The sequence below is a fragment of the Periplaneta americana genome, chromosome 15 (genome assembly GCF_040183065.1).
Source record: "Periplaneta americana isolate PAMFEO1 chromosome 15, P.americana_PAMFEO1_priV1, whole genome shotgun sequence".
Classification (NCBI taxonomy): domain Eukaryota; kingdom Metazoa; phylum Arthropoda; class Insecta; order Blattodea; family Blattidae; genus Periplaneta; species Periplaneta americana.
In genome coordinates this window covers 64,813,349-64,830,793 of record NC_091131.1, presented here as the reverse complement: position 1 = coordinate 64,830,793, position 17,445 = coordinate 64,813,349, and the positions used below count along the sequence as shown (strand labels likewise).

The 17,445-nt window shown below is 39.7% G+C and overlaps 1 protein-coding gene across 11 annotated transcripts in view; it reads left to right on the top strand.

Annotated features, from left to right (window-relative positions):
* The window catches only part of chb (chromosome bows), a 129,109-nt gene that overhangs the window by 47,721 nt on the left and 63,943 nt on the right, over nucleotides 1–17,445 (top strand). For 9 of the 11 annotated variants that reach the window (XM_069847435.1, XM_069847438.1, XM_069847437.1 and 6 more), the window contains exon 5: nucleotides 11,607–11,683. In XM_069847435.1, the coding sequence (XP_069703536.1) occupies nucleotides 11,607–11,683 (77 nt within the window). Of the gene's footprint in view, nucleotides 1–11,606; nucleotides 11,684–13,404; nucleotides 13,587–17,445 lie in introns of those variants that run through there. The other 2 variants (XM_069847440.1, XM_069847441.1) reach the window with 2 other exon arrangements.

Here is a 17,445-nt window from a genome sequence, read left to right as displayed (position 1 = left end):
CCTTTCTTGTCCTTGAAAGAAAGTTAAACAACACTGCCACAGAGATCCCAAAAGAATCTTGCGAAAAACACTTCTCAACAGAGGTAACCTAATCATCGTATGCCACATCAAAGAGCCAGAGTCTTACAACGAAGAGCTGATATAAACTGAGTGGAAGTAAGAGCAACTGTCCTCAAGGTGAAAGACAAGAAAGCAACCAGATCAGGCGGAATTTATAATGAAAATCTCAAGCACACAGTAGATCGATCAACTAACTCCCATGTGAAACAATCTATTCAACACATGCAGTTAATTTTAATATGTATCATATGTAATTTTTCTGTTTTATGTTATTTTATCCGAGTATTGCAAAGTGTTGTTTTTGTAGCGATTCTGTTTTTTTTATTGGGTATTTATATTTCTCACGTAAATTTATAAAAAAAGTTCACAATTCATTTACTATTACACTTTGCAAGGTGTCTCGATTTTGGGACTTGAAAATCTGTTCACCTTATCAACAGGGTGCTCTGAGACAAATAAGTTATATTGTTTTACCTGTATTCTGTTGGAGGTGAAAATGAGTGGTCATCATCTTCTTGTAGGGTCTGTGTCACAAAAAAATTTGATAGAAAAGCCGAGAAACATCTGCTGTATGAAAAGATAAAAGATAAGCAATTCTTTTAAACCTACTCTGTATTAACACCTTAGCTTCGCCACTGCGCAAAGGCCACGAAGAACGTGGCTTGTCTCTCAAATTGCAATTGCCAAATTTAAAACGCGTCAGCCACCACTTCACTGTACTCACATCCACTGTTTCAGTAAGTGCCAGTGAAATCGATTGTCAATGGGTGGAATTTTTTTCCACCTTCAGGAATTTAGTCAGTGATACACTTCTGCTTTGTACACACATGCCAGACGCAATTTTGCTGGGCTGCTCCTCTGTTATTGTCAACAAAATTTAACAGGACATTGGCGAAAAGGTTCAAGGTGCTTTGATAGCTCAGTTGGCAGAGCACTGGCTTAACAATGACTGCGGTCGCGGATTCAGATCCCGGCGATGACGGAGTCGTATTTGTGTTGGTCAAAGCCAAGGATCCAAGGAGTGTTTTTCTTGATGTTCTCCCTATTCTTACCATTCTACCGTCACCCTCAATTTCAATATTTATTATAATTTCAATACTGTTCTACGAGACTTCATCACACCTTGAGCGTGGCTGAATCGATAGAGGGCACATGACTGAGAAAGCGACCATTCGGACTCAAACCAACCGTTACTACAAATGAAGTGGCAAAGCACAATGCCTCGGGCTGCAGTGCTATCCTTCGGGCCTGTGTGTAAAACCCATCTCATTTCCTAAGTCCATTTTAAACTTATATTCTTGGTCGGATATTAAACCCCTACTGTATGCCACTGTTTCTATGTGTTAACATTGTTGGTTTTAACGGCGATAATAAATACGAGGGTTGGGGCATATGTCATAGTAACTTTTTTTTTGTGAGAATTCGAACGTAGGTGGAAAATGTGAAATATACAGATGAAAGGACAAGGAATGGACGAAATGTATACCCGTTGTAAAGGCCCTCGAAGTAGTTACCCACCTCGCGACTGTCTGGTATGGAAGGGCATTATTCCCGACAGCTTCTACCAACTTTCTGTGGCATTCTCTGACATTCCTCCAATGGAGAACGGCTATTTTGATGTACGAGCGTTGTTCAGTACGGGTTACATACATCTTACACGACGCTACACTGACAACTGATTTAACATTACAGTACGATTATTTAGTCCTGACAGTCCCCGCCGATGTGCGTCTGGGTCAGGCGAGTCCATTTAGTTTCGCCAAGGGGTGTTTGGGTTAGTCTCTCGCTTGCCGTCGGAGCGATCGGATGTCATGCGTGCGGTAGAGCGGTATGTTTGTAGTACAATTAAGCTGTACTGCATTCCTTTACCGACCGCTCACTCTTATCTCTACTCCGGAGCTCTCCCCACTACTCCTGTTACTTCCCCTCTTTCGCATTGCTGAGCTATCAGGACTAAATAATCGGTCTGTACTCTCTGTTCTATTACAGACAAGCACACAGCCATCGTTGTTGTGGACACACAATGATTGCACTGCTTCCGTGCGACATGACATTTTGTGATACCAACCTTTACCTTTGAAAAAAAAAATAATTGCCATGATTTTTGTCCTAACTCTCGTAGTATATGTTGATGAAAAATTGATGGAATTATAACGGGAACATATGGATATCCCGAGAAAATCTGCAGCGATTCTGTCTTTGTCATAAGTAGCCTACTATTTGGACTCACCAGCCTCTGAATCCGAATCTTCGGCTTTGAAAAGTGATGCCATTGATGTTTGGTCATCGGTATATCTGAATTACGACGTCCTTCAAAAGCTACTGTATATATAGACGAAAATATAATGGATGTCTCTTCTAATGTGCATTAGAGGCGACCAAGTACTGTAGTTTCCTGATACGTGGGCAGAGTATGTAGTCTCAGACGCAGTTGATGCTTGATCCTTAACCAGTCTAGGCCTACGTAATATATTATCTCCTCTTGGCGCTGCTGTTCTGTCTAGCTATTGTCTTTTTTGTACTTTAAGTTGCCCGCATATACTGTAGTTTGTATTAAAATCGATATTTCGTTCATGAATGTGTATGCTCCATTTTCAAATATATATAACTGATATAGCGCTCCATGTGACGAAAGGAAGAAACGTTTCAGTACATTGTTTTTAAAATTGTATCGTCTTCTGCATCTGTCGACGATTTTTAACGATTTTTTAAGACTGTGGAGTCGTATTCACAATTGATAAACCCTTGTAAGTCACATGTTCGATGTGGCAGTGTTTGTGCTGTTCCCTCTGCCAATTATGGAGCATCGCTCACTTCTTCGGTTTGCAGTCTTTCTTGGCTTGATAGTGATTTGTAACTAGCATACTCCCCCACTCTCCACTAGGTATATTGATAGATCACTTTTGTTCGGTCTCTTCATTCAGTTTTTTTACATCCCGTGCGTTGCTCGCGTACCTACCTTACATCATTACCAAGTCGAAATATTGTCTAATGTTTGAAGCCCATTTTGCCTATCACAGGTTGTCTGGACTATTATGTTATGTTACAATTAGTAATTTCCATTTCATTCACAGTAACCCCTATGATATTAGCTTTAGTTATAGTCATTTGGGTCTGAAAACATGATAATACCGGCCGGTTTCATCAACAGGACTTAACTAATATTCCTGACAAACGTTAGATTTCTGTCTGCTGATTTTCTAATGTCTTGTTCAACTTCCAACTGTTTCATCAACACCAATTTAAAAAAAGTTTAGGGATATTTGAATTCCTGATTCCTACATTGCAATACTGGCTGACGTCTCTTCAACTTGTACAATCATTCCTTTGTATAATATGAACTCATTCTATTTTTTATTTGTTCAGTACATAACGTCACTGCCTCCTGTTACATAGTCAGACAACAATACTACTGCAGACGCGATGTTATCATAGACGTCACTGCTCCCTGTTACACATAAAATGTGACATTTTCCCCATTTTTACTTTCAATGCAGACATCACTTCAATAAGTCACGAAACATCAATTTGGTATTCAAGTGTAGATATTTATTAAAACAGCGTATTTTAGGTAGGTAGGTTATGCTGAGAGTTGTTTTCATATCATACATTTGTTAGAAATAACTGTTCCATATATATTAGAAATACAACTTCAAAAACCAATAGAAGTACAGAGCATGTCGAGAAAGAGGAGGGGATTGTAATTTGTACTGGAAGAGAAGATATATAATTTACAAAGACTAGTGAAAAGCATGTTATACAACAGCGGTCATCAGAACACTGCACTCTCGGGCTAGCGTCTCTTACCCGCGGACAAGACACTGCCCTAGCGTGCATTCGTGGCTACTGGCGGGTATGCTGTCTCTTTATCCCTTGTGCACGACGGAGCATATTTCGTTACCCTTCATGCACTCTACCCATTTCAGCGAGTGCTGACGACCACTGTTGTACAGGATGATTCAAAATAACACTGATAACTCCCAGTATGTTGTACAGGACAAGAAACTGATCATTTTTCAAGCGAGAGCGATGTCCGGAAATACATAGTTTGGGCATTGTAGGGCGTCAAAGTATGACAACACTTCGTATAAGGTGGTGGGTGCGTTCAACATTTTCTCAAGAAATCTCCGCCAACCCAACAAGATCATCACATCGTACATTAAATTACAAAAGGGGTTCGAGTTTTCGCCTCCAGCTTGATTACAGAGTGTACATCGGCGGTGCAGAAATTGGCGCACATGGTCAAAGACGTGTGGTTGTGTGCTAAGTATTTCAGTCGTTGCGATAAGGTTTTCCTCTGACGTTACAGGACTTTTCATTCATTCATTCATACTGTACATACATACATACATACATACATACATACATACATACATACATACATACATAGTGTTCTGCCGAAGTACATTTCTTTCACTGCAAACCCATCATTCTCCAGTCTTTCGTATTTTCTGCCATCCTCTTTGTCTCCTCATATGATCCCCTATATCTTAAAGTCGTCTACCATCTGAAATCTTCTGCCCTGTCTTACAGGACTTTCGGACACTATACCGTTTATAGTATCCCAAACAAAATAGTTAGGTGTAAGATCTGGTGACCGTGGTGGCCATGGAACAGGTTCTATTTTCGTTGTTGTGTACTCATACATGTCTTACTCCTGTCAACAGCGTTACTGGAACACACCACAATCAGGCGAGGTTAGTCCATCCACCTTGCGCTAATGGTTAATGGGTTGCATAACTACAAGGACTTAAAAAAATCAAAACAAACTTTTACGCCCCATTGAAACCAAATCACGCGTTTCGGGACTTGGGGTCCCCGATTGAAAAATGATCAGTTTGGTGTCCTTTACAACATACTAAGAATAAAATTGTCGGTGTTATTTTGAATCACAATGTAGAAAATTTTGCATGTAAGGTAATGTTGGTATGTAGGAAAGGAAATTGAACTATAGAGTAAAATACTGTGTAGACCAACTGCAGTGAAGGAATCCGCGGCTAATTTCACTAGCGAAGACGGTGCAGGTTTTGTTCTGTGTGATCCTTAATTTTTTTGTGTACGTTATCGTGATGTTAAGTTATTATCGAGGAAAATAAGACATCATTCCTGTCCGGTGAAGGATATTCAGAACGTATATTTTGTAAATACTCCAGATACAAATCCTCGGAAACAAAGCTGTCATTTTCCTTGTCACGAAAATCGTATAATGAATTTACCGAATGGGTAACATTTGGGTGCGTCCACATCGGAAAGTTTTCCTTAAGTTTGTTTATTAAGTTTGTGAATAATTCATGTACATGAACATTTTCTCCATGTTCACGAATATTAACAGAATCGTGTATTCACTAACTTTCCTGAACAAATTTTCGTTAACTTATCTGAAACTTTTCACTAAATTTTGCGATATTTGTCACTTTTTGCAACTGCGCTTGGTCTGTAAAAAACAAGATCTTGTTAATATCGATTACTGTCTATCATTGATTATTGTTTTCTGTTACTAGTTCAGTCACATTCAGCCATGCCACTTCATGTGTGCAGTCTGATATAATACGAAAGTGTTATTGAATACTTATTTCATCATTGTGAAACGGAACAGTCGGAAAGTGATTCAATTACTGGAGCCATATAAACATTATCCTTTATTGTTTTATATCGCTCTGTAGACACAAAGAAATGGAAGGCTAGGTACACCGAAAAAAGCTTTACATTTCATATTTCACAGAAATTTAAATATAACACCAAATACATTGAAATCAACATAATATATAACATAATGTAAAAGTATGACTCAGCAGTTACTAGGTATCTCGAATTTGGAATCACTAAATCTCTACCTGAAGTGGTTTACAGTGATTTTAATTTTGACTCTAATTTTATTGCGTTTATTAAAATTTGAAGCTTAGGTGGAAGAATTCGTAAAATATTATGAAAGTCTGCTAGTTCAGCAGTTAAACCTTTTCCAAACATAAATCTGTCTACGATGAAAGAGTAATGGAACGGAGAAAAATTCTCTCCGGCGTCGGGATTTGAACCCGGGTTTTCAGCTCTACGTGCTGATGCTTTATCCACTAAGCCACACCGGATACAACTCCGACGCCGGTTAGAATCGTCTCAGATTAAGCTCCAACTCTTGGGTTCCCTCTAGTGGCCGCCCTCTGCACTACGTCATAGATGTCTATGAACGCAGGACCGAAGTCCACACATGTGCTGAGGTGCACTCGATATGAGTGACTAGTTGGCCGGGATCCGACGGAATAAGCGCCGTCTTAAATCACGAAGTGATTTACGCACATCATATATATTATTTTAATGTACCGAAGTACATATGATATTTCCATGCAGATATTTTGCGTCATCATACGATGAAAGAGTAATGGAACGGAGAAAAATTCTCTCCGGCGCCGGGATTTGAACCCGGGTTTTCAGCTCTACGTGCTGATGCTTTATCCACTAAGCCACACCGGATACAACTCCGACGCCGGTTAGAATCGTCTCAGATTAAGCTCCAACTCTTGGGTTCCCTCTAGTGGCCGCCCTCTGCACTACGTCATAGATGTCTATGAACGCAGGACCGAAGTCCACACATATGCTGAGGTGCACTCGATATAAGTGACTAGTTGGCCGGGATCCGACGGAATAAGCGCCGTCTTAAATCACGAAGTGATTTACGCACATCATATATATTATTTTAATGTACCGAAGTACATATGATATTTCCATGCAGATATTCTGCCTCATCATGCGATGAAAGAGTATGATGACGCAGAATATCTGCATGGAAATATCATATGTACTTCGGTACATTAAAATAATATATATAAATCTGTCTGTTTTTGTAGATCGTTTCTTTGCCATCCTCTTCTGCAAGTTTAAGTTTTGTCATGTAGTAGAAAAATAGTAATTGCTGCACTGTTTTCTTGTGTCTTAGATCTATGTTTCAAGTTTTTCAAACACTTTGTCTTTGTGTTGGCAGAAATTTAAATAAATAAGCAATGTTAATGTTAACATTGTTAATGGAAATATTTACCTTATTAGATTTGATGTTGACTCAACTTAATTATTGATTTGACTCTAGTCAATTTATTCGAAGGCGCAAAATACCCGAACCCCTTACTAATTTCATAATAGATTTTATTGATATCAGACATTAAGGACATTGATGGAATGAAAATAACTTACTTATTGATTTGACTTTGGTCAATTTATTCGAAGGCGCGAAATACCTATACCCCTTACCAATTTTTTTTAATAATAAAAATACATTGATATCAGACATTAAGGACATTGACGGAATGAAAATAAGCTCTTTTAAAATAATTAAACATTTTTTCATTCGTCAAAATGTCTCGAATATTGTTGGTGAAACCAATATTGTTGGTGTTAAATATCTCAAACGTCATACACACATAAGTATTGAACTCAAGTAGCTAGTCAGAAATGATGTCTGGCGGGCATGGCTATGAGTCTTTGTCCACAACTTAGTGTGGTTGAGAGTTGAAGTCTGCACTCTCCCCTTGGCTTTGAATCCTCACGTCCCCATCTGTCCCTTTTGAATTCGGGCAATAGGGTCGAAGTCGCGAACAGTCGTTCTTCATTGGTTTATTTGCTCGCTTTGAGCATGAGAGGTAACAGATGACTTCTTACAATGATAATGAGGTTCTATTCTCATCAGATAGGTAGTGTGTAATATTGAAATAAACCAATGTGGATGGAGTAGATAGATTATTTCCCAGTACTTAGAACATTTCTACTTCTACTATTGTTCTTATTTCAGCCTCCCCTCTTCCTCCCCTCCCCTCCCCTCCCCTCCTACCAACCTCACATCGATTCTAATAGCCGCTCTAGTTCGAAAGTGTAGTTAAATAATTGTCTACTACACCATTGATTGGTTTGGATTGCGTGGTTCACTGAATCCCTGTGTGCAGATGACATTTACTGTACCTTTTGTCAGTAGTCTATGCCAGTGATTCCCAACCTGTGGTCCGCGGATCCATGGGATCTACGAGTGATTTGAAAGGGGCCCGCGTAACCAAACTGTTTTTTCAAACGGTATTTTAACTAAGCTTAACTTTATCACGTACTGTGTTTCGTCAACTTGCTGGAATATTTTTTATTTATCTCAAACTATTGAGACGGAGATTTTAACAGCAATGGGTTTGCCTGAGGGACTTCTCTTGGCTTGCAAGTCTTGCCTACCTATCCGATATTTTTAGTTTTTTCAATTTTAATCTTCAGGATACAACTTTGACTGTGTTCACCGTTCAGGATAAGACTCAAGCAACGATGAAGTTAAACTTATGATCTCGCTGAGTTATCGATCGAGAATTCGATTCATTTCCCACTCAGGGACTTTCTAGGAACACATGATGATGAACTCTCGCCCATTGCCTTTGGAAGTATAAAGGAGCATCTTTATTGATTGACACATATATGAAAAATCTCTTTTGATAACAAAAAAATTGAATAATTTCAAGGGAAAAATTGTTCCGAGGCCGGGTATCGATCCCGTGATCTCTGGTTGAACGTACCAGCGCTCTACCAACTGAGCTATCCAGGAACTCCACCCGACACCTTCTCAATTTTTCCCCTTATATCTACACAACTCGGGTGGGCTGACAAGACGCCAGAGACCCACATCGAGTGCACACAAACTCTGTGTGACTTGGAATTGTGGTTTTCTGTTATCGTACCACAGTAACGTATATATTATGCAAGTCTAGTTTTTCAGGTAAAGTTCCCTGTGAAGCAGACTTGAATAATTTCAGTCTGCTTCACAGGGAACTTTACTTGAAAAACTAGATTTCCAACAAAAAAATGTTTGTCCTTCAAGAAACAAGCGGCGATGTTAGAATTATTATAATTATTTTCTGATTCTAGCTTACAATTTTTGTTTCCTGAAACGTCCCTGTTGCAATCTTGGTTGCATGCACCACTTATATATGCACCTCATCTCCTGGTTGAGTGTTAGAGAAGGCAGTATGGCCTTAGCTCTGCCGGGTTAAATAAACTATTATTATTATTATTATTATTATTATTATTATTATTATTATTATTATTATTATATCCCGATGTTTCCCTAATTGCAATACAACACTTAATACTATTTGCATAAGCATACTTGTGTAAGAGTAGGTCTACATTTTTTTTGTTCTGGTCTTCTTGAAGAACAAATACAGAAGTAAACTTAATGCTGGGGTAGGCTTGCATCTTAATTGAATCCGATGTTACAAAGCATCAACCATCCCATTGATAACGTTAAAGTAACTCTTAAAAAACTGGTTTCATTTTGCACAGAAAGACATGAAGTAATGTAGAATAACTTTGTATTTATGTATTTTCAGATTATATTCAAAAGTTAAAACTGAAATTTAATATCGTTGTCAATTTAATTCACTACAGTATGCAAATGTAATGAGTAGAACATGATTACCAGCCTACATTATACACAGTATTTTAGAGGTCCGCTAGAATGAAATATGAGCATCAAGAGGATCTGACACTCTAAAGGTTGGGGGCAACTGGTCTATGCGATGGTATGGAAATTTCCTGCTTCTTGCAAGTTTCTTCCAATCTGCAATTTACGTAGAATAAATCCAAAACAATATCGAAATTCGGAGCCATATTGTTAATCGAACGACTACAGGGTTCTTTTTCACTCTGGAAACGGAGGTAAAATTTTATCTACTCTAGTAATCATCCTCGCTGGCTCAATGTACTTGGGGAAGTGTTTAGTTCTTTTTTCATTTCATTTTATTTATTAATTTCAGGTATGTATTCCCCATATGTAGACAATACAAAACGTTCATTACAACATGTGTCCTTAAATGCTTGGTTTCCAAGTTAAGGCCTTCAAACAGTGATATTCACCGGAACGTTTTTCTTCTGCCTTTATAGCAGATGTTTCAAAATGTCCACCTCCTGCTTGAATTCAGGCCTCACATCGATGTCTCATGGCCCTGCGAACACGATCCCAAATTTCAGAAGTATTGCGTATTTCCTCACAACCTGCCACAATTCGATTCGGAAGGGATTCCATGTCAGGCACCGAAGACGAATACATCAATTATTTTAAATGGCTCCACAAGCAGAAATCGATAGGATTGAAATCAGGTGAGCATGGAGGCCAAGGAATTGGGCCACTTCTACCTATCCATTGATCAGGATACCTCACCTGGTACAAACGACGAGCCAACGCAGCATTGCCGTTCGCCTTACCGTACATGAAGTGCACTTATGCCAGTTCCTGATTTGAGTACATGTCGCACAGTACAACGCCAAACACAACACTTAATGTACCCTTCGCCTCTGAATTAGCTGTCAGAGTGTCCTCTGTTAATATCTTCTGTCACGGCACCTACCTGCGGGAAGAAAAACGTTCCGGTGAATATCACTGTTTTGAAGCCCATAACTCGGAAAAACCAAGCATTTCCGGACACATGTTGTAATGAACTTTTTGTATTGTCTACATATGGGAAATAAATACTTGAAATTATGCCCTCTATTTTTGAACACTCTGTAGAGGTACAAACTGCTGGGATGAGTAGAGGACAGTGAAACAAAGCAAAAAGTCTTAATGAACATGGGTCCAGAAACCAGCCGTTTCCGAAATCTGTGGTGTCTTTATTATGTCTCATCAATACAGATGCTCTGGGGTAACATAACATCCGATATGCACTGGAGGAAGGGAGCGTTAGAACATGTGCTCATTGTGACCACAGTATATGGTAAGGCAGACAGCACGTTTCTTCATCGACAATCGTACACCTTCGAATATCCCTGCCGTATATCTAATGCATTGACACCCATTGACAATGCGTTCTTAGAGTTCGTTAACGTTATCAACAGGGCTAAAATACACAAAACATTTAAAATGTCCCCAAACAAAAAATCCAGACGATTCAAATCGGGAGATCTGGGAGGCTATGGTGTTTGTAAGCCGTTACTCCTGTTGTGGAAGCTTGTATGTGAGAACTCTGTAACGTTCAAATGAAAGTGAGCCGGTACTTTGTCATGCGTGTACCACTGCAGCTGCCTTTCTCAAGGAGGCATATTATCCAAAAGGTCGCGTAACTCATGTTGGAAATGAGATCCGCTAGGTATTTTCAATTGGTGGCCACAGTGATGAACTGATGACATATCTCGGAAACTGTTTGTTTCCGGATCTATGTCTATAAGGACTTTTTGCCTTATTTCATTGTCCTGTAGTCGCCCTTGCAGTTTGAACCAATAATTGTGAAACACCCGTCTTAGCCAGGAGACCGTCTCTACTTTGCAATAAGGAATATACATATTATACGGGTCAATTTTCTCAGGACAGTTTCGATACAAAATCATTTTGATTTCTGCCATCTTGTTCATTATTGTATGCAATTTGCTGACACTTTCCTCTTTTTTTTCTCCCTTTCAGTTTTTTTTATTTTCTTTTTTGCTTCCTCTTTCCTTATTTTGTTACGCTGTCGCGGTGCGGTGGTTTTGCTGTACGTTTGTTACAGTGAAAGGTATGCAACTAGTGTCAACATTGTTAAAAATATAATTGTTGTTCGCAGGTTGCCGGCCCTGATGGCGAGGTTCGACGAGCTGCGGGCCGCGGGCGACCTTCTGCCCTCGGCTCTGGTGGTGGACGGTGAGTACCCTGGTGCCAGGTGCGTGTGGCCCCTCGCCAACCTGACCCTCTTGGATTATGTCACCGTGACCCGCGTTACGTAACGCCACTCCTTCGTGTGACGTCATTGAGTATTGAGCACTCATCGAGACCTTGAAGACACATAATTACGCAGAATTCGGCGAGCCATGGCGAAGGGTGGTGCAGGGTGTGTCGGTCGTTTGATATCACTCCGAGCCGCCCGCCCTTCCTGCCAGCGTTGCTTCTTCTCCCCTTCTTATTCCCCCTGCCTAGGGGCGGCCCTCAGCAATCAGTTAATCAAACCCCTCGCGCAGCATCGTCACACCGAGATACTGTAGTTAAAATCCGCACGCATTTCCTGATCATGCGAAAACCAAAAGCTTGCGTGCATTGAACAAGATGCCATTCTCTGTTCCGTTTTCATCCCAGTAGATTGTCGTTGCATACGCATAATACCTGTACATTGAACACTAGGATAAATTTAATATGTAACACGATTCCTTATCAGAAACACATGTATAGTACATACAGTAAGTAACGTACTGTAGAAGTCTTTTGTAACAATTCAAAGTCGTCCAGCGTCTTGATTGTGGCTGTTACAGAGGTGCAGTAGAATAGGGGTTACCATATACAAAAAGGAAAAACATGACATTTTATCTGAAAAAACTAGCAAGACATGATAACGTGACACGTGACAATGACGCTTACATTCAGTATTTTATATAATAAAATAAATTGTTAACCTTAGTGAACAATAATACAGAACTGTTAATGATAATTAAATTTAACTGTACACATAAATAAGCTTTTATCTTGTTTCATTTCCGATTGTTGATACTTCTCTAATGATTAAATTTGTTTGAGCAAGGAATGTTGTTTGTCATCCAGGTAAATACTTGTGGACATCCACACAAGATAATGCTTTAAATTAAATTTGCAAACATAATTCCTCTATTATACTCCATACATAAGCATTTTCTCTCTTTGATGCACTGAGAATTGACGAGAGAGAAAAGCAGGACAATAGTTCTGATTTTTTACAATGCCTGGTCTGATGCTGGTCATATACCTACAAAGCAGGACGTGTCTGGCAAAGTCCGGATGATTGGTAACTCTTTTAACGACATATAAGATCAACTCTTAAGTTCACATGTAATTCATAATGCTTATAAGAAGTTAAGAGTAATTATTTGATTGTGTTAGTTTTAGTACCGGCATAATTTCGTATTCTAGCGACCAAATTTTGCTAACATGCAGTATATTGTGCTAACACTACATAAAAATGACTCGAATAGTCGATTGTAATAATGTAATTAATAGTGCGCATAAATTGAACCTAGCAGCTATCTCCTTGTACCTACAGTATATATTTTAATATCTGTACAATTTCGTATCCTATTAACTACATACATTTAACGTAGTTTGTGCTGACGCCATATATACGTAAAATGACTTATTGTAAAGTTTATGCACATAGAAGGAAGTTTCGCGGTGTCGCTCTGTTCCCACACGACGAGAGAGAGCGGCCGGCGCACAATGGCGAAAGTGATCTCGCGCTCTCTCTTCCTGCCGGGAAGTGAGCCTCACGCTCCGGCCGGCGGCCCCGGGTTCGAGCCACGTTACGTGACGTGAAAGTGAGGCGGGTTGCGCAACCGAAAAGTGGGGCAGAGCCCGCGGGTGCGCGTGCGCAGGCGCGCGCAGGGGTCGCGGAGAGGCGAGCGGAGGCCGCAGTAGCGCACGGGCGTGCGCCGGACGATGCCGGGGCCGGGGCCACCCGACTGGGGGCACGACGCCGCGTGGATCCTGCAGTTCGACAACGTGCTCAAGCACCCTGGCGGCAAGAGCCGTGGCTGTCTCTGCGACCTGCACGCCGCGCGCGCCCGCAGCCTCGACAGCCGCACAGGTAATCGATCGCGGACGCCACGCTTTCACGTGAGATCTTTTACTACACCAAAACGTGTCCAGTTGTGTTGTGGTTAACAGTCTTCACATTTAGAAACCAAAATTACTTTTTAATTACGATTATCAATAGCAGCGACAGTCATATGTATAGGTTCAGAGCCAATGCCCTGCTCCTGTGGAATCTCAAGATGTTGATTTTTAACTGTTTCTCTGTCCAATCTTGGCCTTAGGATAGATAGCAGAAAGTCATTAATGAGAGACCATGTTGATCATCTTCCTGCATGTTTACATGTTCACTGGCTTTCTGTTATCTTATATACATTATGATGATACATTCACACGTTACTCTTTTCCCCGAGAAATTGCATGTTTATTTTTTTTTGTCAGTATTTTAAAACCCAAGGCTGCAAAAAAATGTGTTACCCATATCTTAGTGCCTTATTTATTACAAATGGATAGCCTTCAATTTGTTTTCATATTTTAAGGTCCATTTTGTCGAATTGTATAACATATTTCTCCTCCTCCTCCTCCTCTTCCTCCTCCTTTTCATTTACTACAATGTTCAGCCATTTAGCTTGTTTCGGTATCTATATTATACTGTAATATTATAATGGTTGTTACGACAACCACGATCGTTGGAACTAAAGGCAGCATTCCTCTTTTCGACAGCGAGGTATATCGATTGGGCCATTCGATTGTAAAGTTGTTCGAACAGGAAGTAGATTGTTTTAAACAACTGTGACAAGAAATTATACGTTTGAATTGAAGCTTTTATTAAAGTGAATGTGCTTGAAATCACTGCATTGTTTATACCCTTGCCTATTTGTATGATGCCATATTCGATTTTCTGAAAGTCGTCTCTGCGAAATCCGAGTCCCTTGGCTACAGTTGGTAGTTTCACATTACAGTACAGTAACGATATAGATTGTTATGAATTATGGGAATTATCCGAACAGATCATACCGTAAAACTGAACATCATAAATTCCAATTGAATCCATTAAGATGTGGAGGAAGTCTCCGGCTGGAGAATCGATTCACCAGCAATTGTACTTTTTTTTTACTTTGTTACATAGATATTTTTTACTTTATTATATAGATCATAAAGTATTGTGATTAGCAAGAAGGTCAGTTTCGATTTTTCTCATTTGTAAGAATGTTTGTTGGCATGCGTGTCGCCTTTTTCTCGTAAACTATTGATCGGTTTTTATCAGTTCTCAAAATCAGTTGCTGAATTCATCCTAAAATAGTGCATATGGAACGTACTAATTTTTACTGCTTACATAGTATTAAGAGCATGTGGAAGTATTAAAACGGAATATCATAAAATGGTAATTTATTCAAGATAGGCTGTAACGATTTTTCTTGTAAACTCCGCATTCTCTCCTCACCCTATGCAGCAACCCTGCACGCTATCTATGAAATGGCCGCATGCGATGACATGCCAACTATTCATTCCTGCTATTGTAGAGTTAGTACATCTTCACGTTTAACCTTTGGTTACTACTTGCTTCACGACACGATTTTACATTCACTCAGAAATGATACTGTGCTTTTCTGCACCACTAATGCGGATAGCGGTCACAACAACAACAAAATCCAACTTATTATGCCTTAGTAGTGCCAAGTAGTTCACTGTGGCAACTCTTTAAGGTCATGAGTTTGATCTCTGGAGAAGGTGGAACGGCTCTGAAACTTGCAAACACCTGGTGTATATTATTTTGATGCTTACGTAATGTGACATCTTTGTCCCTGGAACGAAGGCACGCCTATGATCGGTATTATAGGCACATATCTCATTGTTTTTAGATGAGATGACGTCATAAAACAACCAAACACTTCTCAGTTCTCACGTGGCCTCTACGAAAGAGGTATAAACAGTTTCCTTGCGATTTAAACGCTCGGTATAATGTCATATACATTAGCGATGGGGCAGATGACATTTACCGTGACCCCAATCAATGAAGCTGCCCTTAGGTTTTTCACGTTTTTCTCCACAGGAAAGTGCCATAATAGAACCTCGCAATAGGTCAGGCTCACCTCATTTAAACTTCCTATTCTCCTGTTCAGTATCATCGTCGTAGTCATTATCAACATTCCCACACTATCGCAAAAAACCATCACAGTCACTACCGCTCTTAACACCATGGTCACCCTCACCATAACCATCGTCGCTGTCTTATTCGTACCTTCGTGTTTTTTTATTGTCTTGTCATAGCCTCTTCAGCAACTGTGATCATCTGGCCTGGTCTTAAGTATTTCACGTTTTTCTCGTAAGGAAAATTTTGCTATAGCCCCTCTGAGTAGGTTAAGGCCACTTCACTTGAAATCCTATCCTATTCGCATATTCATTGTTGTCACCACCACTACCACCACCACCACCACCACCACCACCACCGCCACCACCAGTTGTAGTCCTGCTCATCTTTCTGCTGCATCAATATTTATTTTTGCTCCTTTTTTCATGTTATCCTATTGAAACTGAATAGCTCCTGTATTGATAACAGCAATAAACATTTGTAAAACAGTATTTTATTCGCCTTTCTTACGCAAGTGCAAAGATATCTCAAAAGTCTTTACAAACATTTTTAATTGTACTCTCACAACATCCGGTCCCCGGACCAACAGCTAGTCATTCATTCATTCATTCATTCATTCATTCATTCATTCATTCATTCATTCATTCATTCATTCATTCATTCATTCAGCCAGCCAGCCAGCCAGTCAGTCAGTCAGTCATTGTGTTCAGTCAAAGGGCAAGTCTTTTACTGCAAATCCAGCATTCTCCAATCTTCCTGTCTTCCTCTTAGTCTTCACATATGATCCATATGTCTTAATGTTGTCTATCATCTGATATCTTCTTTTGTCCCAAATTTTTCTCCCGTTCAGTGCATCTTTCAGTAGACAGTTTCTTGTTCTCCAGTGACCCAGCCAATTTCTTTTTCTCTTCGTGATCACTTTCAGCATTATTCTTTCTTCACTCACTCTTTCTATCACAGCTTCATTTCTTATTCTGTTTGTTCATTTCACACGCTCCATTCATCTCCATATCCGTATTTCAAATGCTTCTAGGCGTCTTTTTTCACTTCGTCGTAATGTGCATGTTTCTGCCCCATATAATGCCACACACTACACAAAGCACTTCACTAGCCATTATACATTATAAATTCAGTTACATTCCTAAATCAGCAACATATACCGTAGTTACTGCTTTATACGAAGTATTGCGATGCTGCAAAAAAAAAATTGATTTTGAGTTTTTCATGAAAATATAGATCTTTCAGTATCATATTAAATTGGACTGCATGCCGCCCTGTTCTTTCGCACAGCTATTACGAACTGTTAAACGTAAATGTAGCCCATATACGAGCCATGAAGGCTCGATGCTTTCTCGACCTCGGCACTAGAATGAGGTGATGTGGTTGGCATCATGCTCCGACTGCCTTTGAGTCTTTTCTGGGTGTAAAAAGGCAGTCGGAGTGTGATGTCAACCACACCACTTCAATGTTTATCTCGCGTATTCCTATGATACCATTAACATGGCTTTCAATTTTCAGCAACTGCCATTTCCAGTGGGACTAGCATTCGTATTGGTCATATTAAAATAAAATTCAAGGAAAATCGCTCAAATTTGCAGGCATTAATTAACTTTGAAACTGCATGTTTTCCACTTCGTCAACTATGTAGCGTGCTCTCGAGTGGGCATATGTATAAACATATATTTATGCAATAGAGGGGGAAAAGAAAGAATAATACTCTACGCATATTAAAAAGCAATTGAGTAATACTTTTTCTATGTTGCTAGTGTAGTATGTGAATGTACATAAGCCCACTGAAAATAACAGTGCATTAATTCTAAGA